The 23,983-nt window shown below is 42.4% G+C and overlaps 1 protein-coding gene across 1 annotated transcript in view; it reads left to right on the top strand.

Moving 5' to 3' along the window:
• Positions 1-21,118, top strand: part of LOC307027648 (sprouty-related, EVH1 domain-containing protein 2-like) — a 28,197-nt gene extending 7,079 nt beyond the window's left edge. Inside the window, exons 2-7 of the mRNA XM_079695926.1 lie at positions 3,057-3,231; positions 3,808-3,976; positions 10,376-10,440; positions 12,455-12,616; positions 13,803-14,123; positions 15,254-21,118. Coding sequence (XP_079552052.1) covers positions 3,057-3,231; positions 3,808-3,976; positions 10,376-10,440; positions 12,455-12,616; positions 13,803-14,123; positions 15,254-15,628 — 1,267 coding nt within the window. The 3' untranslated portion in view covers positions 15,629-21,118. The remainder of the gene's footprint in view (positions 1-3,056; positions 3,232-3,807; positions 3,977-10,375; positions 10,441-12,454; positions 12,617-13,802; positions 14,124-15,253) is intronic.
• Positions 21,119-23,983: the final 2,865 nt, after the last annotated feature.

Raw genomic sequence — 23,983 nt, 5'->3', positions numbered from 1 at the left:
CAAGTGGTTTAATCACAATGAGAAACAGAAATCCTTTATTAGTCCCACAGCGGGGAAATGTAGGATACAGCAAAGAGACAGTGAAGATACAGAAGCAAAAATAAGGTAGGTAGAGTAACAGAGTAAAATAAAGAGGCCCGATTGTGCTTTATTTGGGTTTTCCCTTTCCTGTAGTGTGATAGGTTTCTGTGCATGTAAATGGTCCGCAAAGGCTAAAATCCATGTGTTCCCTCCAGAGGCAGTTTATCTCACACACACTCCAGCATCTTCTTATCAGGACAAATGGACTCTTTTATTCTGGTGTGAGTTTGGTCTTCGCTTGTAGTTTAAAGGGGATATAAACTGGCTTTCCCTCCCTGAGCATCTCTGTAATGCATTTCTGATCAGAGACTGTTAGTCAGCTTCTATCTCTGCACAGACGGTCAGTGTGAGGAATCATCGGTGATACAGCGCTTACGGAAAATTAAGCTTTTGTCTAATGGAGAGTGTTACTGTAAACCAGCAAGGGACAGAACGCTGACTCTTAATGTATGTCTTTATGTCTAATGAGCAGAGGTAGAAGATCCCTTAATTAAGTCAAAGTAGTAAATACTATGTTCGTAGTCGAGTAGAAGTCCAGTAATAGTATAAACTAGATAAGTAGAGAGAAAAGTAACAGTTCTTGATGTGCAGTGGCTCTTCTCAAAGCATAATATTATTATAGAATAAAGCTTGATAGGCAAAGGGGCGGGACATCTCTAAGCAGTTGACCAATCACAACAGAGCCGGTCAGCTAACCAATCAGAGCAGACTGGGCTCTGGTTTCAGACAGAGGGCGGAAAGAGGTGCTGCAGCACAGGCAGTATGAGAACAATAAAGAGCTTTTTGAACATTAAAGCATGGAGACATGTCACAGTAGAGAGCATAAGGGGCTGCTCGGACAGACCATAAAAAAAACTGAGTGCAGCCTATGAAAGATATTTTACATCATCAGTCATTTTGTAAGTGAAGGTGTCAGTGTTTGCAAATGGAGGATCTCTCATTTTGGAACCAAACTTGAGTATACAGTCCTTCCTGTGTGTGTGTGTGTGTGTGTGTGTGTGTGTGTGTGTGTGTGTGTGTGTGTGTGTGTGTGTGTGTGTGTGTGTGTGTGTGTGTGTGTGTGGGGGGGGGGGGGTGCGTGTGTGTGTGTGCGCGTGTGTGCGTGTGTGTGTGTGTGTGTCACTGCACGCTGCCGGCAAATGCAGTGATGACTCATGCTACACACACACACACACACACACACACACACACACACACATGCACCATCTGTTTGACAGGCAGGCTGAATCACACAGCGGAGGGAAGCAGTGTGTGTGTGTGTGTGTGTGCGTGTGTGCGTGTGTGCGTGTGTGCGTGTGTGTGTGTGTGTGTGTGTGTGTGTGTGTGTGTGTGTGTGTGTGTGTGTGTGTGTGTGTGTGTGTGTGTGTGTGTGTGTGTGTGTGTGTGTGAGAGAGAGAGGCCGGTTAGGATGTGGCGTCGGCGGCAGCACAGCTCGACAGCCTGTCGTCAACGGAGACCGCTGTGACTCTGTGACCGTGGAAACAGGATGTACGAGAGATGTCTGAGTACTTAAGGCAAGACGGAGAGAGATAGTTTTATTTATTGTTATTTTAATTCAGACCTTTGTATGTTACCTCGACATGCTAAACAACCTTGTGTGTGTGTGTGTGTGTGTGTGTGTGTGTGTGTGTGTGTGTGTGTGTGTGTGTGTGTGTGTGTGTGTGTGTGTGTGTGTGTGTGTGTGTGTGTGTGTGTGTGTGTGTGTGTGTGTGTGTGTGTGTGTGTGTGTGTGTGTGTGTGGTAGAGCTGCAACTAGTTAGTAGTTTTCATGCAAAAATCGCTTTTCACAGTTCGTATTAAACTGAGTATATAATCACAGGTGAGTAATCCTAATTTAAAGGTCACCTATCATGGTATTTTTAGGCTATAGCATAGGTCTCAGATATATACAAAGATATAAAAAACATGTCTATGAAGTGTTTTGCTCAAAATACCAAACAGATCACCCATTCTAGCCATGCCTCATATCCCTCTATTTCACTTCCTGTTTCAAAAGTGCTGATTTTGGTATAAAGCTTTAAAAAAAAAAAAAGTGATAAAAAAAAGGAGGGGTCTGAGCTCATGCGGGACCCGGCAGCTACTGTCTAAACTAAATACTGCTGTGATGAAACGCCATATCATGGATTATCAAGGATTATTTCTGAAACAGTTTGGAGCTCAAAGGCTTTCTCTCTTGCCGGTTATACCACAAGGTGAGTTCCTTTTTACTTCCTGCTTCTTCACACACATGCTCTGTGCAGTAGGCTACAGGTTAACTCTGAGTATTAGCGATGCTAATGTAAACACGGACTAGATTACGTCCAAAACAGTCGGGCATTGTTTCTGATAGCAACGTTTCTGATTGGGCCGTGGGTCCACATTTCAGATATTACGTCATATCGAATATATATTTTTCGGCTTAAAATATTCGTTGCTGAGACACGAAATAGATCAATAACACTTGACTTCCATCTTTAAAGGGACCAGAGCCAGGTCTGCTCTGATTGGTAAACTGGCTGGCTCTGTTGTGATTGGTTTTCAGGATTTCATATCAGTATGTAGTGTCTCTACTGGGACATGTTTCCAGGCTTTAATGTTCAAAAACATCTTTATTTTTCTCATACTGCCTGTGCTGCAGCGCCTCTTTTCACCCTCTGTCTGAAACCAGAGCCCAGTCTGCTCTGATTGGTTAGCTGGCCGGCTCTGTTGTGATTGGTCAACAGCTTAGAGATGTCCCGCCTCTTAGCCTACGAGTCTTGAACATATTGTCATATTCAATGATTGCAATGTTACGTTAAATGTTTCCTTGTTTCTTTCTAAAAATGTGTCTTTGTTGATGTTGCAACTGGAGCTGTAATAAAGAAAGAAATTCAGATTTTTTCCGATCATCGTATCGTATTCCCTTCAATATCGTGATTCATATCGCGATTGCAACGTCAGTCACAATAACAGCACGTTGATATTTTATCCATGATTGTTTCTCTGGTGTGTTGCAGTGACAGCTACATTGTGCGCGTCAAAGCGGTGGTGATGACCCGAGACGAGTCGAGCGGCGGCTGGTTGGCACAAGATGGCTGCCTGAGCCGAGTGGGCGTCTGCAGGCTGCTGGCCAGCGAGCTGCTAGGGCGAAACGCCTTCCTCATCCACGGAGAACGCCTGAAAGACAAGCAGGTCGCTGCACACGCATTGCACTATTGCTATTCTATTTTATTTGTATTTACTTGCACAATTATTTTCATACTTTATTTTCAATTTGTTGACACATTACAACAAAAACATAATAATATATAGGTCACCAGAGGCAATACATTACATGAATATGTTCACAACAATTAGTCCAGTACTATGGGGCACCGTCCCCCAAAACGGGCTCACAACAAATGTCTGAGCCCGTTTTTTGTAACTATAAATCACATTTAAAGTTACAACCGGCCCTTTGAGTGCAACCATAATGCTAATGTGGTCCGCGATGACATTGAGTTTGACACCCCTGCTTCACATGCATTAACTCAAAGGAACCGATAAATTGAAGAAAGCCCGTCTGCACATCATTATTTTACTTCAACCTTTAAAACCACTGATTAAGGTGCACTAAAAGTGTTTTAGTTTTAAGAAGGACTGGTCAATAGCCTACAGTGAACAACAATTATATCTGTGAGTCTCTGAATCTATGCCAAAGCTGAAATGTATGGAGCCTGCTGAGGGTTATGTTTTAAGTGACATTTTCTTTGTGTGATTATTCTCCAGGTGATTCTGCAGTGTTTCCTGAAGAAGGACCTGGTCTACACGAAGGCCACGCCCACGTTTCACCACTGGAGGGTGGACAACAGGAAGTGTGGGCTGACCTTCCAGAGCCCGTCGGACGCCCGAGCTTTCGACCGCGGGGTGAGGAGAGCGCTGGAGGACCTGACCGAAGGTACAGATCACACACTTAGAGTAAAGTATACAGAAGAAGAAAAGAATATTGAGATACCTTTCAAGAGTCACTACTCTACTTTTTCTGGTATCAGTACTTTACTCCACTACTTATTCTTCTGACTTTTTACTTTTACTTACATTTTTAAAACAAATACCTGAACTTTCTACTTCTTACATTTTGAACTCAAATACCTGTACTTTCTACTTCTTACATTTTGAACTCAAATACCTGTACTTTCTACTTCTTACATGTTGAACCCAAATACCTGTACTTTCTACTTCTTACATGTTGAACACAAATACCTGTACTTTCTACTTCTCTCATTTTCCAAACAGGCTGGTTCCTTTAGTCTGAATGTGTGTTTGGTGGCGTGATCATTATTATTTAGAGTCATTGCGTGCCTATTGATTTGAACACGATCCGTGTATCCATCATTTCCTGGTCTTCTCTAAAGAAGAGGGACCAATGAAAGCGTTGTCATGTTGCCGTTGTTCAGCATGGAAACATTCATTAGCTAACAATGACATTATTGTTCTATTAATATAAAGGGAGGTCAGGTACTCTTTAAAACAGCTGCTAGTTATGGGTACTTTTTACTGAAGTACATTTCAAAGCCCTCTTTACTTTTACTTGAGTAAAGAATGTTAGTCAGTACTTCTACTTTCACGAAAGTATTTTTGAACACGAGTATCTGTACTTCTACTTGAGGAAAGGATGTGTGTACTTTTGCCATCTCTGGTAATCACAGTGCTCAGAGTAAAGCCAATCAAGAGGATTCAACCAATCAATCATCTTTCAAACAACAGTAGCTAACTTCGCAAATATTTTGTAAATGTAAACAAAACCCAGCTGACTTGTGGGTGTTTTGGCTTGTTTTAGCTTGTTCGAGATGCAACATGTCAATCAGTCAGCTTTAGATTTTTGATGACTCTTGGTGCAGTTTCGTTTGGATAGTTTTGAGCGAAGAAGTCGTACCCTGGTGCCAAATCAACTACTAGCTAGAGTTGGTACTGGACTGCTACAAATAGACCCTTAGTGCAGTTCAGATTACAGTGAGGGCATAATCTGACCCGATTGATAGAAGTGAATCAAAACCAAAGGGGATTATGGGCTGCCTCTTCTGGCAATTGTTGAGATTTCCAAACATGAATGGACTGCCAGTATCACTTACACTCTGCTCCATGTTGCCCTGTTAGTGTTTTCCACGCATTTTTTTAACCACATTTCCCTGCTCTGCTCATTTGTACACGCCCTTTTTTATGCCTTGTTTTATAACTGTCACTCTCCGAATAATGACATACTTCTTCTTGGACCTCTCTCTGCCTTTCTATTGAATGCAGACATAGGTTCATTCTCAGATGAACGCTGCACTCCTCACAATATTACAGAAATGCTTGATTGAATACCTCCTCATATCTTATCATAGTTAAAAAAAATGGATGTGCATTGTTGCCATTAGAGAGATTATCTCATGTGTTGGGGAATAATTTGCTTAGGTATTCAACGATTGACACAGTTCATCATTTTCTCCTCTCACCGTCTCCTTTCCCATGGCACAGGTCTACGGCCTTGGGTGTTGCTGCTATCTCTCTTAAGGAGGGACAGCTTGGGCGCATTGTTGTTGCCAGTCTATGACAGAGCACAAGCCGCCATGAGGTAGTTTACTGTTCAGGGACGAAGGTTCCCTGGTGCACATTCTTTTCTATGGACGAGAGCTCTAGTTAGATTCAGGGTCCATATTTGTTTAGTCTCACTGATAAAGAATGTTGATTATTTTCTCTGAACTGCTAAATACATGGGTCTGGGGAGAGTTCTTCAGAATTGACGTGGCAACTCTACCGTGAAGTCAGAACCTCTGACTCTTTGACATGTCTTGTGAATTCTCCGGCCAGAGCTCCAAATAAACCCGTCAGTGTTTGCCATCAAAGCTCCAGCTCTCCTCGTGTCTCTCTGAGTCCTGACTCCATCAGAGCTCCAGCTCTCCTCGTGTCTCTCTGAGTCCTGACTCCATCAAAGCTCCAGCTCTCCTCGTGTCTCTCTGAGTCCTGACTCCATCAAAGCTCCAGCTCTCCTCGTGTCTCTCTTGCCCCTTTCACACCAACACGTTTTCAGCTCCGGCTCGGAGCTGGAGCTTGAAAAGTACCGGTTTTTCCTGTTCACACCGCAGCGGTGGACCCAGCAGTCTTAGCTCCGGAATCCGGTTCACTTCCAGCTCCAAAAAATTGTCGGTCTAGAGGCAAGAGCTTCACTTACGTCTCTCTTACGTCGAGGCGTGCAGGAAACTAACCCACCTCCCCTGAACATGGGTCAACTGAAGAGTCTCGTCATGCCTGCCTACAAGCAGTAGTGCTGAGCAAAGTGACTAGAAGGCAACCACACATTTATAAAAAGAAACACACTTTATAAAGTCAGGCAGCACTAAACAGGCTTCGTGTGATTCCGTTTATTTGCACCTTACTTTGACCATCCGTTCGCTGTTATTGATCATTGTGGAGAGCAGGCAGACGTTTTGTTTTGTATTATAGCAGCTATCGGATGGAATCAATACATGGGCTGCACAGGTTGTCGTGTCCGACTATCACAAGTAGAATCATAATGAAAAGTACGCCGGTAAAATGTGCCTGTAGAAAACGGCTTATGCCACAATAGGATAGCATTAGCAAGTAGTCAGTTTAGCTTCGGTTGCTATGCTAACATCACCCATTTTATACCAGAGACATTTTAATAACAGCGTTGTGATGCCAAACAGCGTCAATTCAGACTGACACACATACTTAAGGGGAATTGGGGATATGTATCAGCTGCTTGTGTGACAGTCAGACAGTGAATACTTTAGAGAGGCCGCTCTAAAGTCTTAGCTAACCCAGAGCTAAGGGGAGAATAAACTCCCGTGGACGAGCAGCACTGCAGCGGTCGGTAAATGCCGCTGAAACACATTCATAAACAATGAACCACAGCACTCTGGAGAAAAGTATAAGCTTGGAGAAGTCGTTATTTTATTTAATCTGACTTTGTGTGATTAAAAGCAACACGATCATCGTCCCCCGTTGTTGTTGTTGTTGTTGTTGTTGTTGTGAGTGCCGTTGGGGAGCAAATCAGCGATGTAAACGGTGACGTCATGACGCAGCAGCGGCAGCACCATCCCGGCTCTGGGCGGTGTGAACAGAGCGGGAGCAGAAAAGGGAAACCGGAGATGAACCAGAAAAGCTCTAGCTCGGAGCTAGAAAGGGAAAAGCGCTGATGTGAAAGCCGCATCTGAGTCCTGACTCCATCAGAGCTCCAGCTCTCCTCGTGTCTCTCTGAGTACTGACTCCATCAAAGCTCCAGCTCTCCTCGTGTCTCTCTGAGTCCTGACTCCATCAAAGCTCCAGCTCTCCTCGTGTCTCTCTGAGTACTGACTCCATCAAAGCTCCAGCTCTCCTCGTGTCTCTCTGAGTCCTGACTCCATCAGAGCTCCAGCTCTCCTCGTGTCTCTCTGAGTCCTGACTCCATCAAAGCTCCAGCTCTCCTCGTGTCTCTCTGAGTCCTGACTCCATCAAAGCTCCAGCTCTCCTCGTGTCTCTCTGAGTCCTGACTCCATCAAAGCTCCAGCTCTCCTCGTGTCTCTCTGAGTCCTGACTCCATCAGAGCTCCAGCTCTCCTCATGTCTCTCTGAGTCCTGACTCCATCAGAGCTCCAGCTCTCCTCGTGTCTCTCTGAGTCCTGACTCCATCAAAGCTCCAGCTCTCCTCATGTCTCTCTGAGTCCTGACTCCATCAGAGCTCCAGCTCTCCTCATGTCTCTCTGAGTCCTGACTCCATCAGAGCTCCAGCTCTCCTCGTGTCTCTCTGAGTCCTGACTCCATCAAAGCTCCAGCTCTCCTCATGTCTCTCTGAGTCCTGACTCCATCAGAGCTCCAGCTCTCCTCGTGTCTCTCTGAGTCCTGACTCCATCAAAGCTCCAGCTCTCCTCATGTCTCTCTGAGTCCTGACTCCATCAGAGCTCCAGCTCTCCTCGTGTCTCTCTGAGTCCTGACTCCATCAGAGCTCCAGCTCTCCTCGTGTCTCTCTGAGTCCTGACTCCATCAGAGCTCCAGCTCTCCTCGTGTCTCTGAGTCCTGACTCCATCAGAGCTCCAGCTCTCCTCGTGTCTCTCTGAGTCCTGACTCCATCAGAGCTCCAGCTCTCCTCGTGTCTCTCTGAGTCCTGACTCCATCAAAGCTCCAGCTCTCCTCGTGTCTCTCTGAGTCCTGACTCCATCAGAGTTCCAGCTCTCCTCGTGTCTCTCTGAGTCCTGACTCCATCAAAGCTCCAGCTCTCCTCGTGTCTCTCTGAGTCCTGACTCCATCAAAGCTCCAGCTCTCCTCGTGTCTCTCTTGCCCCTTTCACACCAACACGTTTTCAGCTCCGGCTCGGAGCTGGAGCTTGAAAAGTACCGGTTTTTCCTGTTCACACCGCAGCGGTGGACCCAGCAGTCTTAGCTCCGGAATCCGGTTCACTTCCAGCTCCAAAAAATTGTCGGTCTAGAGGCAAGAGCTTCGCTTACGTCTCTCTTACGTCGAGGCGTGCAGGAAACTAACCCACCTCCCCTGAACATGGGTCAACTGAAGAGTCTCGTCATGCCTGCCTACAAGCAGTAGTGCTGAGCAAAGTGACTAGAAGGCAACCACACATTTATAAAAAGAAACACACTTTATAAAGTCAGGCAGCACTAAACAGGCTTTGTGTGATTCCGTTTATTTGCACCTTACTTTGACCATCCGTTCGCTGTTATTGATCATTGTGGAGAGCAGGCAGACGTTTTGTTTTGTATTATAGCAGCTATCGGATGGAATCAATACATGGGCTGCACAGGTTGTCGTGTCCGACTATCACAAGTAGAATTATAATGAAAAATACGCCGGTAAAATGTGCCTGTAGAAAACGGTTTATGCCACAATAGGATAGCATTAGCAAGTAGTCAGTTTAGCTTCGGTTGCTATGCTAACATCACCCATTTTATACCAGAGACACTTTAATAACAGCGTTGTGAGGCCAAACAGCGTCAATTCAGGCTGACACACATTCACTTAAGGGGAATTGGGGATATGTATCAGCTGCTTGTGTGACAGTCAGACAGTGAATACTTTAGAGAGGCCGCTCTAAAGTCTTAGCTAGCCCGGAGCTAACGAGAGAATAAACTCCAGTGGACGAGCAGCACTGCAGCGGTCGGTAAATGCCGCTGAAACACATTAATAAATAATGAACCACGGCACTCTGGAGAAAAGTATAAGCTTGGAGAAGTCGTTATTTAATTTAATCTGACTTTGTGTGATTAAAAGCAACACGATCATCGACCTGATCATCGTCCCCCGTTGTTGTTGTTGTTGTTGTGAGCACTATTGGGGAGCAAATCAGCGATGTAAACGGTGACGTCATGACGCAGCAGCGGCAGCACCATCCCGGCTCTGGGCGGTGTGAACAGAGCGGGAGCAGAAAAGGGAAACCGGAGCTGAACCAGAAAAGCTCTAGCTCGGAGCTAGAAAGGGAAAAGCGCTGGTGTGAAAGCCGCATCTGAGTCCTGACTCCATCAGAGCTCCAGCTCTCCTCGTGTCTCTCTGAGTCCTGACTCCATCAGAGCTCCAGCTCTCCTCGTGTCTCTCTGAGTCCTGACTCCATCAGAGCTCCAGCTCTCCTCGTGTCTCTCTGAGTCCTGACTCCATCAAAGCTCCAGCTCTCCTCGTGTCTCTCTGAGTCCTGACTCCATCAAAGCTCCAGCTCTCCTCGTGTCTCTCTGAGTCCTGACTCCATCAGAGCTCCAGCTCTCCTCGTGTCTCTCTGAGTCCTGACTCCATCAGAGCTCCAGCTCTCCTCGTGTCTCTCTGAGTCCTGACTCCATCAGAGCTCCAGCTCTCCTCATGTCTCTCTGAGTCCTGACTCCATCAGAGCTCCAGCTCTCCTCGTGTCTCTCTGAGTCCTGACTCCATCAGAGCTCCAGCTCTCCTCGTGTCTCTCTGAGTCCTGACTCCATCAGAGCTCCAGCTCCAATTGATTCAGAAGTTTCCCCTACATCATGTGTTAAGAGAAACTCTGGATAACTGTGTTAGGGAAAGGTCCCAATAGCAGTGTGCATGAAAGAGGAATGGTTAATTGTTAAATGTATGTGGGATGCACATCAAAAAGCTGTGCATGGGAGGAAATGTCACCTTGGTTATTTTAGCTATAGCAAAACAAAATGAGGAAAACCAAATAGTGAAACCAAACCAGACTAAATAGAACACGAACCACAATGACTTCCTGCGTTGGACTATATCATGTGAAAGCACCCGAATGCTAACCAAACATGGCTGATACTTTCTGGATATTTCTGTTATACTGAACAAATGAAGATAACGTTGTCTCACTTCCTGTCACACTGATTCTCCTGTGCCTCCTGCAGGGTCGACCACGTCTTCATCGACGTTGCAGAATGAGGCGGAGCTCGGAGATGACGACGTCTTTACGGTGAGAAACTCTTCCTCCTCCAGCTGTTAAACAACCGGTGAAGTCTGAGGATAACGTGACCACTGGAGTGAAGTCAAGGTCCCAGATTTTGTCATTTATTTCGCGATATTGAGAGATATCTGTTTTTCATTGTCGACGTTTCTATAACGTGTCAGGAGAACATTAGGGAGGGGCTTTGGACAGGAGATGCTGCTTTTGTTTTTAGCGCTACGAGCAGACTGTGTGTCTGTGGCCTTGGGGGGGGGGCGGGTGTCAGACAGGAAGTTCGATGGCCGGGAGGGGTTTGATATCCTGGAGACACATGTCGCCATCCTGTTTGGAGTTTGTCACCAACACAGGAGCAGCACACACACTTCAGTTGGGAGGGGTTTTTTTTAGACACTGCTATTGGGACCTTTCCCGAACACAGTTATCAAGAGTTTCTATGATAAGATATGAGGAGGTATTCAATCAACCATTTCTGTAATACTGTGAGGCGTGCAGCGTACATGTGAGAATGTACCTGTGTCTGCATTCAGTAGAAAGGCAGAGAGAGGTCCAAGAAGAAGTACATCTCATTATTCGGAGAGTGACAGTTTTGAAAATGGGAGACATGCGTAAATGTTCCCAGGTCAGATTTGAACTTGGGTTCCTCTGCATGGGGACGTTCGAACCTTTCTATATTGTGAGAGGGTGAAAATCATTTGGGGTTTCGATTTTAACAAGAGATGCTGATTTTGCCACTAATGATACTGGTTATACTGGAGTCATCTGAGTTGAATGTACCGCGAGCTTCTTCCCGCCATCCTCAGTCCGATGAGGGGTCGAGCTCTTGCTTCCTCTTTCAGGGTCCGGTCTTTCCGTCTTTCGAGTGGCTTCAAAGGAAAAAGGGTGTATTGTTTCCTCAGGATGTCCAGCGCTGGAAAAGAGAGTCTAACCTGTCACTAATCCGTCACAGAGCTCTTGTTTACTTAGCTGGCCTCGTTTAAAGCTGAGTGAGGGGAACGTGGCTGCAGATCATTCCTCTCCGTCCTGTCGGCACGTCTGGCACCCTGAAGAGAAGGAAGAGGAGGAAGAGGAGGAAGAGACGCCTGAGGATGTAGATCAACCTTCGTCAGGAGTCAATAAAAACCCTCCCTGTCATGAGGACGTGCTTTCTGTCGAGTCCAATTATCATATCATCTTTTAAAACATATAGTCTTATACTCTGATTTCCTTTTACTGTTAAATTGTATTTGTAGTCTTGTATGTGTTTAACAGAGACATATGTTAAGGGTTTACATTTCAGAAGGGCAAAAGGAAGTGTAAAAGGTGGATTTGCAAATGTTAAGGGCAACGGGGTTTTATGGTTTAATGGTGGGATGTAGGACCTGTTGGCTGTTTCCTTTCATGAGTTTATAGTGTGACTGTGAGCTGTGTTCGGGGTGCAGAACTTCTTTACCCTCTGAGGATGACTTTATTATTACTTTATTAAATAGAACAAAATACAAACTTGTCCATGAATCATAAATCAGTTTCTATTAAGAATTTCTTCCACACTTTCCTCTGGAGGTCCATAAATAACGGAGGAGATGTGGAGGAACTGCGGGAATGTGTTTGTTGGAGAAGTCTTTCCTCTCACAACGGAGAAATGTGAGAAAGCAGTTCATTTATTTTTGCTGTGAAGTTAGGCAGTTTTTTCTGGTGTTTGAAGGAAGTCTTCTTGTGTGATCTCAGTGAGTCACATGAAAGCTTCAGCTCTGATCAACCCCGAAGATGACTCGACACACGATGCTGAGCAAAACACCGGGCCGGGACTCGTTTAACACAGACCCAAGACGTTTTCTGACACACTGCTTCGGTTCTGGAGGTCTTTTGACTAATTGCAAAAGTGTGGTGGTGTGGAGCTCAGGTGGTTTCAGAGAGGAATTAAGCTGAAAAGAAAATAGGAAGATTTGTACTTCAAGGTGTCCTCATCATAGTTTCAAAATGTTGCACACAGTGTGTAAAGTCCTCATGTTGGTCTGTAGTCACTCGTGTCCTCTCTGTCCTGCAGACGGCCACCGACAGCTCGTCCAACTCGTCCCAGAAGAGAGAGAGAGAGCCAGCCATGCACTCGCTCGCCCCGCACAACTTCTGCGAGGCGCGTCGACACCATTGCATTCTGGGACATTTCTACGAGCACCACAGGCCCTCGGATCACTACTTCCTGGATCAGGTTAGCTAGGGTTTGAATAACCCAAGATCGGAAATGCTTTTTTTTACCATAATGACATGAAATCACAGATAAACATAGGTTTATGTAATTAAATGTATCTTAATGAACCCTAAAAAGTCATGTTAATTTAATGTAGCAGAGCCTATCTGATGAGATCAAATGCATAATAGCAGCACCCTGAATGGAGCAGTGCCACAAGTCATGCCTCTTGTATTTTTCAAAAGGTTTGTAAAATGCATTATAGATTAAAGCAAATGGCCAAAGTGCCTCTGGTTTTCGGTTTGGTTCTAGAAACACGTTATTTTCCATATAATAATACAATTGTTTTCATTCAGTGATGAAATGCTTCACTGTAACAAAAGTTGTTCTTCAGAAAACATATGTAAAGATGATTTAGAAACTAAAATCCACAGAAGGAACTTTCAAAAAGCTGAGCGATCAGTGCAGACATGTTCATGTTATTAAACTAAAGGAAGGAGTTCAGCTGAGGTTAAACAATGACAAAAAAAACGTTGATCCAGATTGTACAGAAACATTATTTAAAATGTTGCACATACAGTATGTTGAGATGTGTTTGTAGAACACATTGAGGACAACCTACCAAAAAGAGTCAGTAACATCGGACCACGTTAGCAGCTGTGTTTCTGTGTCTGCTGACCTCATGTATCTCTGGAGGATTTAACACAGGGGTGTCAAACTCAAGGCCCGTGACTTCATTTTCTGTGGCCCCACAAGAGCTTGCAAGGAATATAATATGTTTATTATATGGTTGCGTTCCGCTTTACAGAAGCACGTTGTCCATAAACTACATTTCCCACAATGCATCTCATTTTGTGACATGCTCACTGAAGAGACTTGCAATTATTGGCAATTATGTAATACATTATTTTATATATATATTTAGATATGTATATTTATAAAGTCTTAAAGTTACAACCTGTTGATGTGGCCCGCGATGAAATTGAGTTTGACACTCTGAAAACCATGAACTCCTTTGATCCAGATTGTACAGAAACATTATTTAAAATGTTACATATGTTGAGATGTATTTGTGGAACACATTTAGGACAACTTACCATAAAGAGTACTAACAGCAGACCACCGTTAGCAGCTGTGTTTCTGTGTCTGCTGACCTCATGTATCTCTGGAGGATAACATTTTAAACCCCTCATCTGTGTCTCTTCAGGCGGTGCACATGTTCCCTCGTCACGTCAGCTTCCACGTGGAGGAGGAAGAGATCGTACGCATCAACCCCCGCGAGAGAACGTGGCTCACCACCGGCTACGAGGATTACCGCCACGCCAACTCCACACGGGCTAAAATCTCACAGCCAGAAAACCTTGACGCCTACGTACATTTCGCCAAGAGCGAGGCGCCCAAACACGACTATACCTACCCGTACCCGCTCAGCTGCAACGTGACGAGGGGATGCACCGGCAAATCTAACTGCATGGAGTCGATCGGGGGTCGAAGGGCAGTGGTGACGGTGCAGCCGAGAGCCCTGCAGGTGGTTAAAGTCCCCTACGTGTATTGAGTAGTGCAGTGATGACGTATCTTTGTAGGCCGACCCGGAAGTAAGCTGTGTAAGGGTTCCCTCTACGAAAAAGCAATGGGATTTCTCCATAAGATTTTGGAATATTGTAAAAAATAAGGTCTGTGGGAAACAAAACTGTTTGATAAATCATAAATCATAAATCTAGTCGCCAGAAGCAAAATGCTAACTTTATGCTATAAACGAACTACAGCAGGGTCGCACGACTTCAACATCACGCTGACTTTAGATAGATATTAAAAAATACAGATTCAAAATGGTACGAGTTGAAGCGTTTGTTTGAGCAGTTTCCAGGAGGCAGGTACTTGCTTTCAAGCAGAACAGTGTTTACGTGTTCGGCGTAATGACGTACAACGTCCTCCACAACTTCTGTAGTCCTATTCAGCCACTTGTTAACAACCATCGTTTTTCAGACACGTCAACTCTTCAGAAATCACCAGTGGGGTCACTGCTGATGTATTTAATGTCGTAGAAACAAACGTTATCCGTCTCTTCAATTTGTGTCAACCACAGACCTTATTTCCAGCTATTCTCCAAAATCCTATGGAGAATTCCCGTTGGCTCTGAGGCGAGGGAACCGGAAGTGGTAAAATGCTAACTCACTTCCGGGTTTTAAGACTCGTCACTGCACCACTCTATAGAGGTTACAGATTGGGACCAAAACTAGCGAGCCACATGAATGTCTGGGAGCAATTAATTGTATATGCTACACAAATATGGCCAAGATCTTAAAGGTCACCTATTATATTGATTATTCATCAATATATAATAGGTCTCAGATATATACAAACATGGCTAATGGTTACCCAAGCCAAAAAATCGTTATGACATCATAAAGTGGCAAAATCTTATCAGCTCATTTTCAGACAGGTTTTTATAGAAATGGATCAGGACAAAAAGAGAGAGAATCTTTTTCCTGAAACTTTCAGAATCTCTTTATTCAGAGGGGGGACATGCTGATGTTTAAAAGACATGAAGAAGTGGATTTTGCATAATAGGTGACCTTTATTGTCTTTCATTTGTGTAAAGCACTTTAATTGCCTTTTGGTGCTATATAAATAAACTTGCCTTGCCTTTCCTTGCAGCCCAAAGGCAAGCGGAGGAAGGAGGACGGAGAGCGTTCGCGGTGCGTTTACTGTCAGGACATGTTTAACCACGAGGATAATGGACGAGGTCGCTGCCAGGAAGCACCGGACCCCATCCAGACGTGCATCCGGAGGGTCAGCTTCATGTGGTGCGCCGACAGCCTGCTCTACCACTGCATGTCGGACACGGAGGGGGATTTCTCCGACCCGTGTTCGTGCGACACAAACGATGAGAGATTCTGTTTGCGATGGACGGCGCTGGTGGGTTTGTCGCTGCTGGCGCCCTGCATGTGCTGCTACGCCCCGCTCAGAGCGTGCTACCGCTGCGGGGTGGCGTGCCGGTGCTGCGGCGGGAAACACAAAGCTGTGGGTTGAGGCGTCTTTTAGTTAACTTTAGTCCATTTGCCAGCTCATAGAGTACTGTTTTGAACCTGGAAGTTTTGAGTACCCCAAGGTTTTATGATGGAAATGTATAGTATGGGTCCGCAGCACAAAGAAACTGCCGGATGCTAACTTGCATTGGTCAACACAACGCTGTGGGTTGAGGGCGTCACTTTAGTTTAATTGCCAGCTCATAGAGATCTATTGTGAACCTGGAAATGTTGAGTTCCCCAAAGTTCTATGATAGAAATGTATAGTATGGGTCCAGCACATAGAAACTGCCGGATGCTAACTATGTTGGGCAATTTGCATAAATTGCATTAATAAGGGCAGGCTAATCAGACAATAGGTTGAGGAATCTTTTAATTAACTTTAGTCCATTTGCCAGCTCATAGAGTCCTATTGTGATGCCCGAATTGTTGAGTACCGCAAAGTTTTATGTCAGAAATGTATAGTATGGGTCCCCAGCACATAGAAATTGCCCGATGCTAACTTGCATATGTTGGGCAATTTGCAGAAGTTGCATTAATAAGGCTTGCACAATTAGCATAAGTTAAAATGAATAAGGCTATTCAGACAATAGGTTGAACATGGCTTCGCAGATTTGGACAATTTTGGAGTGGTTTTCTGGGTTATTGAGGATGTTGAATTAATTTATTTCTGACATTTTCAGGATCATAAATGGCCATTTTAACCAGACAGTGGCCGCATTTGTAGGCTACTCGCTGTGGGCTAATTTTGATGATTTTTGGGTTGATTTGAAGATTCAAGGGGACTGAAAACTGACTTTTCGATCTTAAAAATGTCAGTTATTGCAACTTATGACAATTGTACAAATTGCCCAAAGTATGCAAGTTAGGATCTGGCCTTTTCTTTGAGCTGGGAACCAGTACTAAACGTTTCTAACATGAAACTCTGGGGTACTTTACATTTCCTGTTTCACACTGCTGGCAAACACACTACTACCCGATCTATACCGTAAACCAGATTTGTTCTAAACATTTGCTTAGATTTACGGCGTTGTGGAAAAATTACAGAGGTTTTTAAAAAACTTTAGTGTCAACAACAACTTCCAAAACATAAAATACTGTACTAGTAATCTACAGAGTATTTGTAGTATCTAAATGTGGTCCATGTTGTCATACTAAAATGTTCTTACATGTATAAAAACAGGATCATATAATTACCATAATATAATACTGTGAAAAATCCATTCTGCATAAATAGTCATTTTACTTTTGATGCTTGGAGTACATTTAGCTCAAAGTTGTGCTAACGATTACTTTTACTTTTTGTACTTCAATTAAAATGTATGCAAATACTTTGCACTTTTAAGTACACATTTGAAATCAGGACGTTAACATGCAGAAGAGTATGTTAGGAGCATACTATTTATACTTTAAGGCTCAGAGTACTTCTTCCAACACTTTTCTTTGTTAATGAATGACTAAATTATTCTAGACATTCTTTACCAAAACAAGACATTATTTAAAGAAGGACACAATAAGTCTTCTATTTTGTAACCAATCAAACAAACGATAACGTTATTTTATCTAAAATCCCAGAAAACTGTTGTAAATCGCTTTGACATTATTCAGTTAGCATCATGGGAAGTAGCGGCATATTTGCACATGCGCAGAAAAATCTTGTTTTCAGTACAGATCGAGTAATGACAAGGCGTCGTAGGCTCAAGTAACACTGAAAAACTGACACCTTGACTTTAATTAAATGTATTATGTCAACAAATTTAACCTAAATGTATTAGGTTAGTTGAAAGCAATAATATTAAGTTTAAATCAAATATATTAGGTTCAACTTCATATATTTGCTTTCAACTAACCTAATACAGTTATGTGAAATCTGTCATTATAATACATTTAATTAAAGTCAACTTTAAAGTTTTTTTCAGTGCACAGGGTAATCAGCAAAGACTCATGGAAAATGGAGGCCGCTGTGATTCTGTGTTTGTCGTTTGTCTCGTCTCCGATTTCCAGGAGAAGAAAAACTTTTATCTCAACAGACGAAAAAGGAAAGAGAGACTGAACAGAGAATATTAATTTCTATATAAAGTTATAAATATAAACATAAATATATATCTTTATATAGATATATATTTATGACAGGTACTTTATATTTTTACACTCATGTGTTTTCAAGGCTTGAATATGTCATTTCTTCAGCGTGGTGTGAGGTCAGTATGAATGTTATTGTGTTTGCTGAAAGGACTGCAGCAAAACCTTCAAACAATTTAGGGTGCTGACAAATCATTCACAATAAAACATGGACAGATCTAGGATTAGTTTAACAGGTGTTTATTCAAGTTAGACAAGAACATGACAATTAGTTTCATGTATGTGTGTTAAATATGGAGCTGGACGTTAGCATACAGTAGCTTAGCATAAGGTCTTGAAGCAGAGGGAAACAGCTAACCTGGCTCTGTCAAAAGTAAAAAATCTATCATCTACCACTAAAGCTACAAGAAACATGTTATATGTAGGTTAATCTGTACACAAACAGAAACATTAAACAGGTCTTAATTCAAGTCTGATAAGAAGGTGGAGTTTCATGTATCTCTGTTAAATATGGAGCTGGATGTTAGCCTAGCTTAGCATGAATTCTTAAAACAGAGGGAAAAAGCTGCCTCTGTCAAAAGTTACAAAAATAACCTCGTCCACTATAGCTAGAAGGACACATGTTATCTTTCATCTGTTCACAAACAGAAATGTAGAAGCAACAGCCAGGCTGCTTCCAGTCTTTATGCTAAGCTAGGCTAACTGAATCCTGACTCCAGCCTGCTTAAACGTACCAACATGACATTAGTTTCAATCCTCTCATCGAATTCTCGGTGGGGAAGCTAATGTTTCTCTCTCCAAAATCTTATTTATTTTCAATTTGTTGTGAGCTAACTTGTATTTTAGTTAAAGCAGCTTCTCCTGCAAAGATGGATGTTTTATTTACCTGAAACCTGCTCTGCTCACCTCCCTCTAAAGTTAACAGATAAACCAGTTTGGCCGACCAGTAAGATGGCGATTCGAATAATTCAGAAATACAGTATATGACAATTCGCCTAAAGATAACGTCGTATTTAAAGGTCACCTATTATGCAAAATCCACTTGTTCATGTCTCTTCTACATCAACATGTGTCCCCTCTTCTTCATGTCTCTTCTACATCAACATGTGTCCCCTCTTCTTCATGTCTCTTCTACATCAACATGTGTCCCCTCTGTGGAAAGAGTCTCTGAAAGTTTCAGGAACAAAGATTCTCTCTCTTTTTGTCCTGATCCATTTCTATAAAAACCTGTCTGAAAATGAGCTGATCAGATTTTGGCCACTTTATGATGTCATAACGATTTTTTTGGCTTGTGTAACCATTAGCCAATCACCAACCAAGGTAACCCCCGTCCCCTCCACCTGATCACCTGAATCTCCTCCTAGAGCACCATTGTGTTCTTTGTAACCAAATGTCTCTCAGAGGGGCGTGGGGAGGGGCTCCTTATTTTCATTTAAAGTAACAGACAGAGAATCAGCACTTTGGAAACAGGGCTGAAACAGAGGGGATGCTGATGTTTGATGTTTCAGCCAATCAGAGACAGGCTCTGTATATTCTGAGACCTATTATATATTGATGAAAAACAGTATAATAGGGGACCTTTAAGTCTGAAAAAGTACATTTCTGCCCTGTTCACAGTTACAAACCAAACACAAGTTGCCCAGTTAGACCTTAACAAATAATGTGTGTGTGTGTGTGTGTGTGTGTGTGTGTGTGTGTGTGTGTGTGTGTGTGTGTGTGTGTGTGTGTGTGTGTGTGTGTGTGTGTGTGTGTGTGTGTGTGTGTGTGTGTGTGTGTGTGTGTGTGTGTGTGTGAAAAATGAATTATTTTTTTTCATTGATTGTATAACTAACCACCCAAATGCCACAAAATAGTAATAGTCAGTCTTACTGTTACAATTAAACTCGAAGACATTTCCCCCACATTTCACTTCTTAAAGATTTCTGTTTTTACAAAGCAAGTGTATATGTTTTAATTATAAGTCAATGAAAAGACAAAGTGTTTCAATGTAGTAAACGTAAATTACTGCTACTCCAACAACATACTGTATTTCCAAATTTAAAAAAATAGGCAAAGCAAGGAAGCATTAAAAAATATTTAAGCAATCATTTAATTTTCAAGACGAGGTTTTGATAGTTACAGGACTGAGAGCTCATTATGTGGTGCTACTTCATTTCTTGTGAGCATAGAAACAATCTTTATATCGTTTTTTAAAAGCTCTGTTTCATTCCACCATTAGTTTATTGTGTATCTCTCATGCTATAGAAATTGATTCAATCTTAAACCTCAAATTTAAAGACTGTTTGCTAATTTCACAGAAACATTTTCATCAGTGTCAGCGAGAGGCAACAGGGTTGTGATACTTCTTAAGCTAAAACTAATGAATAAGCTGCAGCAGTTCTGTATGGACGGACTCAAACGAGACAAAAGCTTAACAGAAGAAGAACAAAATTGAGAAAGTGCCCATGTGACGTCATGAAGGAGGGAGCAGGTGCTTTGGTGTTTTTCCTTATTTGAATGTCTAACGTGTGTCTTTACTTAACGCTAACATTTCAACCACATGAAAGCCAACTTGTTATCTTTCTGAACGTGGAGACAAACTCACAGTATTCTTTCTCCTGCAAGTTACAAGTCTTTCATTTATTCAATATACCTTTTCATAGTAATTCAAGGTTCAAAACAGTGGCTGCCTGACTGGTATGACGTTAATTAAATAATTAGTAATGGAGGGAGATTTGCAGTAAATCCTAAAACATGAAGGAAGACTTGGAAGGAAACATCTATATGTACAGCAGCAGGGGCGGACTGGGACTAAAAATCAGCCCGGGAAACTCGACCGACCGACCGGCCCAACTCGGTCGGTACCGCTAGTCAATTGTCAACGGGGGGGGGGCGGGGGGCGGGAATTGTCCACTTTGTCCGACCGGCCCACTTCGGTAAAACTCCAGATATTCCCAATGGCTAGTCCGCCCCTATACAGCAGTACGCTAGTTTAATGCACCTTTAAATTGAAAAGAAAAGTCTGAAGCGAGGAGCAATCAGGAGTAAAGGCCTCTGTTTTAAAGCTGTCTGTCTGTCTGTCGATCGAGCTTCATAATACCGCATTTATTTTTCTTTCTGTGGCGAGGAAAAGGAACCGTCAGTGTGTGTATTAAAGGAAAGTGCCTGAAGCCTCCTCTTGATTTACGTCCTGATAAATAATAACGCAAAAGAGCAAAGGTTGTATTCATTGGTTTGTCTTTTTTTATATAATTCACATTTTTACCTATGTAAAAAACAGAATATATATATATATATATAATATATGTATATGTATCAAGTGTATGATGTACATTTTCAGTTCTATTTTTTTATTGTTTCTAATATGACGGATGTAAATCTCTTCTAACAGAAAAAGAGACGATGAGACGTGTATAAAAACATCATCTGGAAACTAATGCAGTGGCCTCTCTTTCTGTGTGTGTGTGTGTGTGTGTGTGTGTGTGTGTGTGTGTGTGTGTGTGTGTGTGTGTGTGTGTGTGTGTGTGTGTGTGTGTGTGTGTGTGTGTGTGTGTGTGTGTGTGTGTGTGTGTGTGTGTGTGTGTGTGTGTGTGTGTGTGTGTGTGGTGACAACAGCTCTGTGGGTTTGTCAAACTACGGGACGTAATCAGATTATCGTTACATTTCTAAATATGGGGATTATCAGATTAAGAATGTTACAATACTTTTCAGAAATAGATTAATATAATTAAGAAACACACACACACACACATTGAAAAACTTCACAAGTCTCAACACAGGTTGAAACGAGACATTTCACAGTAGAGGCACTACATACTGATATGATAAGTACATTTTCCATATCATACGTAAATACTTAATTATATACGGGCCAGCTAACCAATAAGAGCAGACTGGGCTACTCAACTACGAACCATATTAGCGTGTATTGTAATGCCGGGATCTGTAATGGTCCAAATGATCAGATGAAGATCATGATATCATTGAAAGCTCCACAAAGCTTACTTGGAAGAAAAAAGGTAATAAGCATTTTTATCAAAACCATGACGGATGATTTTAAATGTGAGATTCAAGACTTGTGGTTATCAATTAGAATAAGCAGAATGTGCTCTTCGATCAACTTCAAAGAGATTAGCTTCTAGAAGATGTTTTAAATGTCGGACTACAGGACACCCACACCCAGGATAGGAGGGTTGGTGGTCTGCACAGTCACATTTGTTTCAGATTTCATCCGCGTAAACAAAGCGAGGCAGGCAGACTCACTGGGGCCTCGGTAAATCAGGCCCAGACCCCACACACATACACACACACACACAGTGATTAGGTTGTTTTACGAGTGCATCTTCAACCAAGCTTGATTGCTGCTTCAGTTTTTCTTTAGTTTGACACTGCACACGTGTGTCTGTTGGTCTATGGAAGACAATGTGTGTCTGTCTACAGATCGACAGTCGTGGAAAATGAAATGTAACTAAAATGAGTTGCGCTACAGTGTATAACTTCCACAGATTATGTCAGTAAATCCTTTTAAAAGTCACATACCATCACAGCTGTCCCTCAAAAGGAAGCAACATATAAGTAGGAAACAAAGAAAGAAACCAAAAAATAAAAAAAGTGAAGAGCAGATGTCTCTTAATACCGTCTGACTTCCTGTCTGTGGCTCTCAGCTACAAATTCATTGGTTTCTTCTAAATAAATAAAAAATCGGAAAATCTTCTTTTTTTTAAAAACTCAGATATATAAGAACGTTTTTTTTATTGACCGAGTATTTTCTAAAAACTGCTGGCCACTATATTGTTTTAAATAAACAAAAAGGAGGAAATAGTGGATTGTTTTGGAACTACTTTCAGCAGCGGATTGATCTACATTTTGTGCTCTAGTGAGTATTTGTGGCAGCAGGATAGTGTGTGTGTGTGTGTGTGTGTGTGTGTGTGTGTGTGTGTGTGTGTGTGTGTGTGTCAGTTTAAAGGAAGGTAATTCACTTCAGAAACACTTTTTGTTATATTCCATGGAATGCTCTTAACATCCCGATAGCAATGAATATCTGAAGTGCTTTGACAATAAATACATAAAAAATATCTGTGGAAGCCGTGGCGCTGTAAAAAGCACAGCCAATCATCTGAGCCAGCCCGGCTAAAGTAACTGGATGGCCTACCTGCCTGTCAGCCTTCCATCTGTGCACAAACTTATCTCGTGCCCTCATTGGTCATGTGCGCGTTCGTGTGTGTTGGAGGAGGGGCTCTGTGAGGAAGTCTGAAGGAAGGGGCAGATTTGGTCCGGTTGTTTATTTTCAATTTCTAGCGCACTCGAGCTGGTTTCTCCATTCTTACCTTTAACAGTTTGGCTCATTTGAGTGTTTTTAATATGTTTTTTACAATAATGGAGCTCTGTGGCACAAAGGAAGTAGTAGTCTCCAATAAGAAAACTATAGAATATAACCAGAATCTTTATCTAAAACTACTTTTTAAAAAGGACTAAAATTGCTTCTTCTTCGTCTTTCTGAGGAAGGTGTCATTGCTATATAAGACAACAGAATTAAAAACACAGCAACACCAGGCGTCTATAAATCACTTTGCTTTATTTAAATCAGCGGTTGGCAGTTATGTTATAAACAAAACATAAAAAGGACGACTAAAAATAATATCCGACAAGAATAACTGTAGTTGGCACTCGATGACCGTGAAGAGGAAAATTATACATTGATATTTATATATGCAAGTGCCTCCAATATACACATAAGAACCGAGAAGGAAAACCACAAATACCAGCTTTTACGTGGTTTTCCCTTTTGCCTGACACCAGATTCTTATTAACATCACAAAATAATATGTCAGTAACCCACAAACATCACCTTCGCCTGAAACCCCAAACCCACAAATTCATCTTCAGTTCAGTCGAGAAGGAGGGGGAGGTGTGGTCACGATCGAAAAGAAAACTAAGATTTAATCAGAGGAAGGCAAAATCAAAGAGAGACTGATTTTACTCTTAAGTTTTCTAAATAGTGCAGGTTCAGTGATTGAGATGAACAAACACTACAATGATTTCATTGGTTGAACATTATCGGGTACAATTGCAACTGCGCTGAGGCTTCTGGGTAATGTAGTACCACAATGGAACGAGATGATTTTTCAGAAAGCTGTAATATAATCTTTTATCTCAATAAATTGTTCATTATGGTAAAAGATATTTGGGGAACAAGAAATGTTTGTCCTCTCCAGCCTATCATAAAATGGTAGTCATATTATCTTATATGATTGTATCACATGGTTCATTTTGGATTAGTTCACTTCCCAACAGTCAT

The sequence above is a fragment of the Notothenia rossii genome (assembly GCF_949606895.1).
Source record: "Notothenia rossii genome assembly, contig: scaffold_399, whole genome shotgun sequence".
Lineage (NCBI taxonomy): Eukaryota > Metazoa > Chordata > Actinopteri > Perciformes > Nototheniidae > Notothenia > Notothenia rossii.
This window is presented reverse-complemented; position numbering and strand designations above follow the sequence as displayed.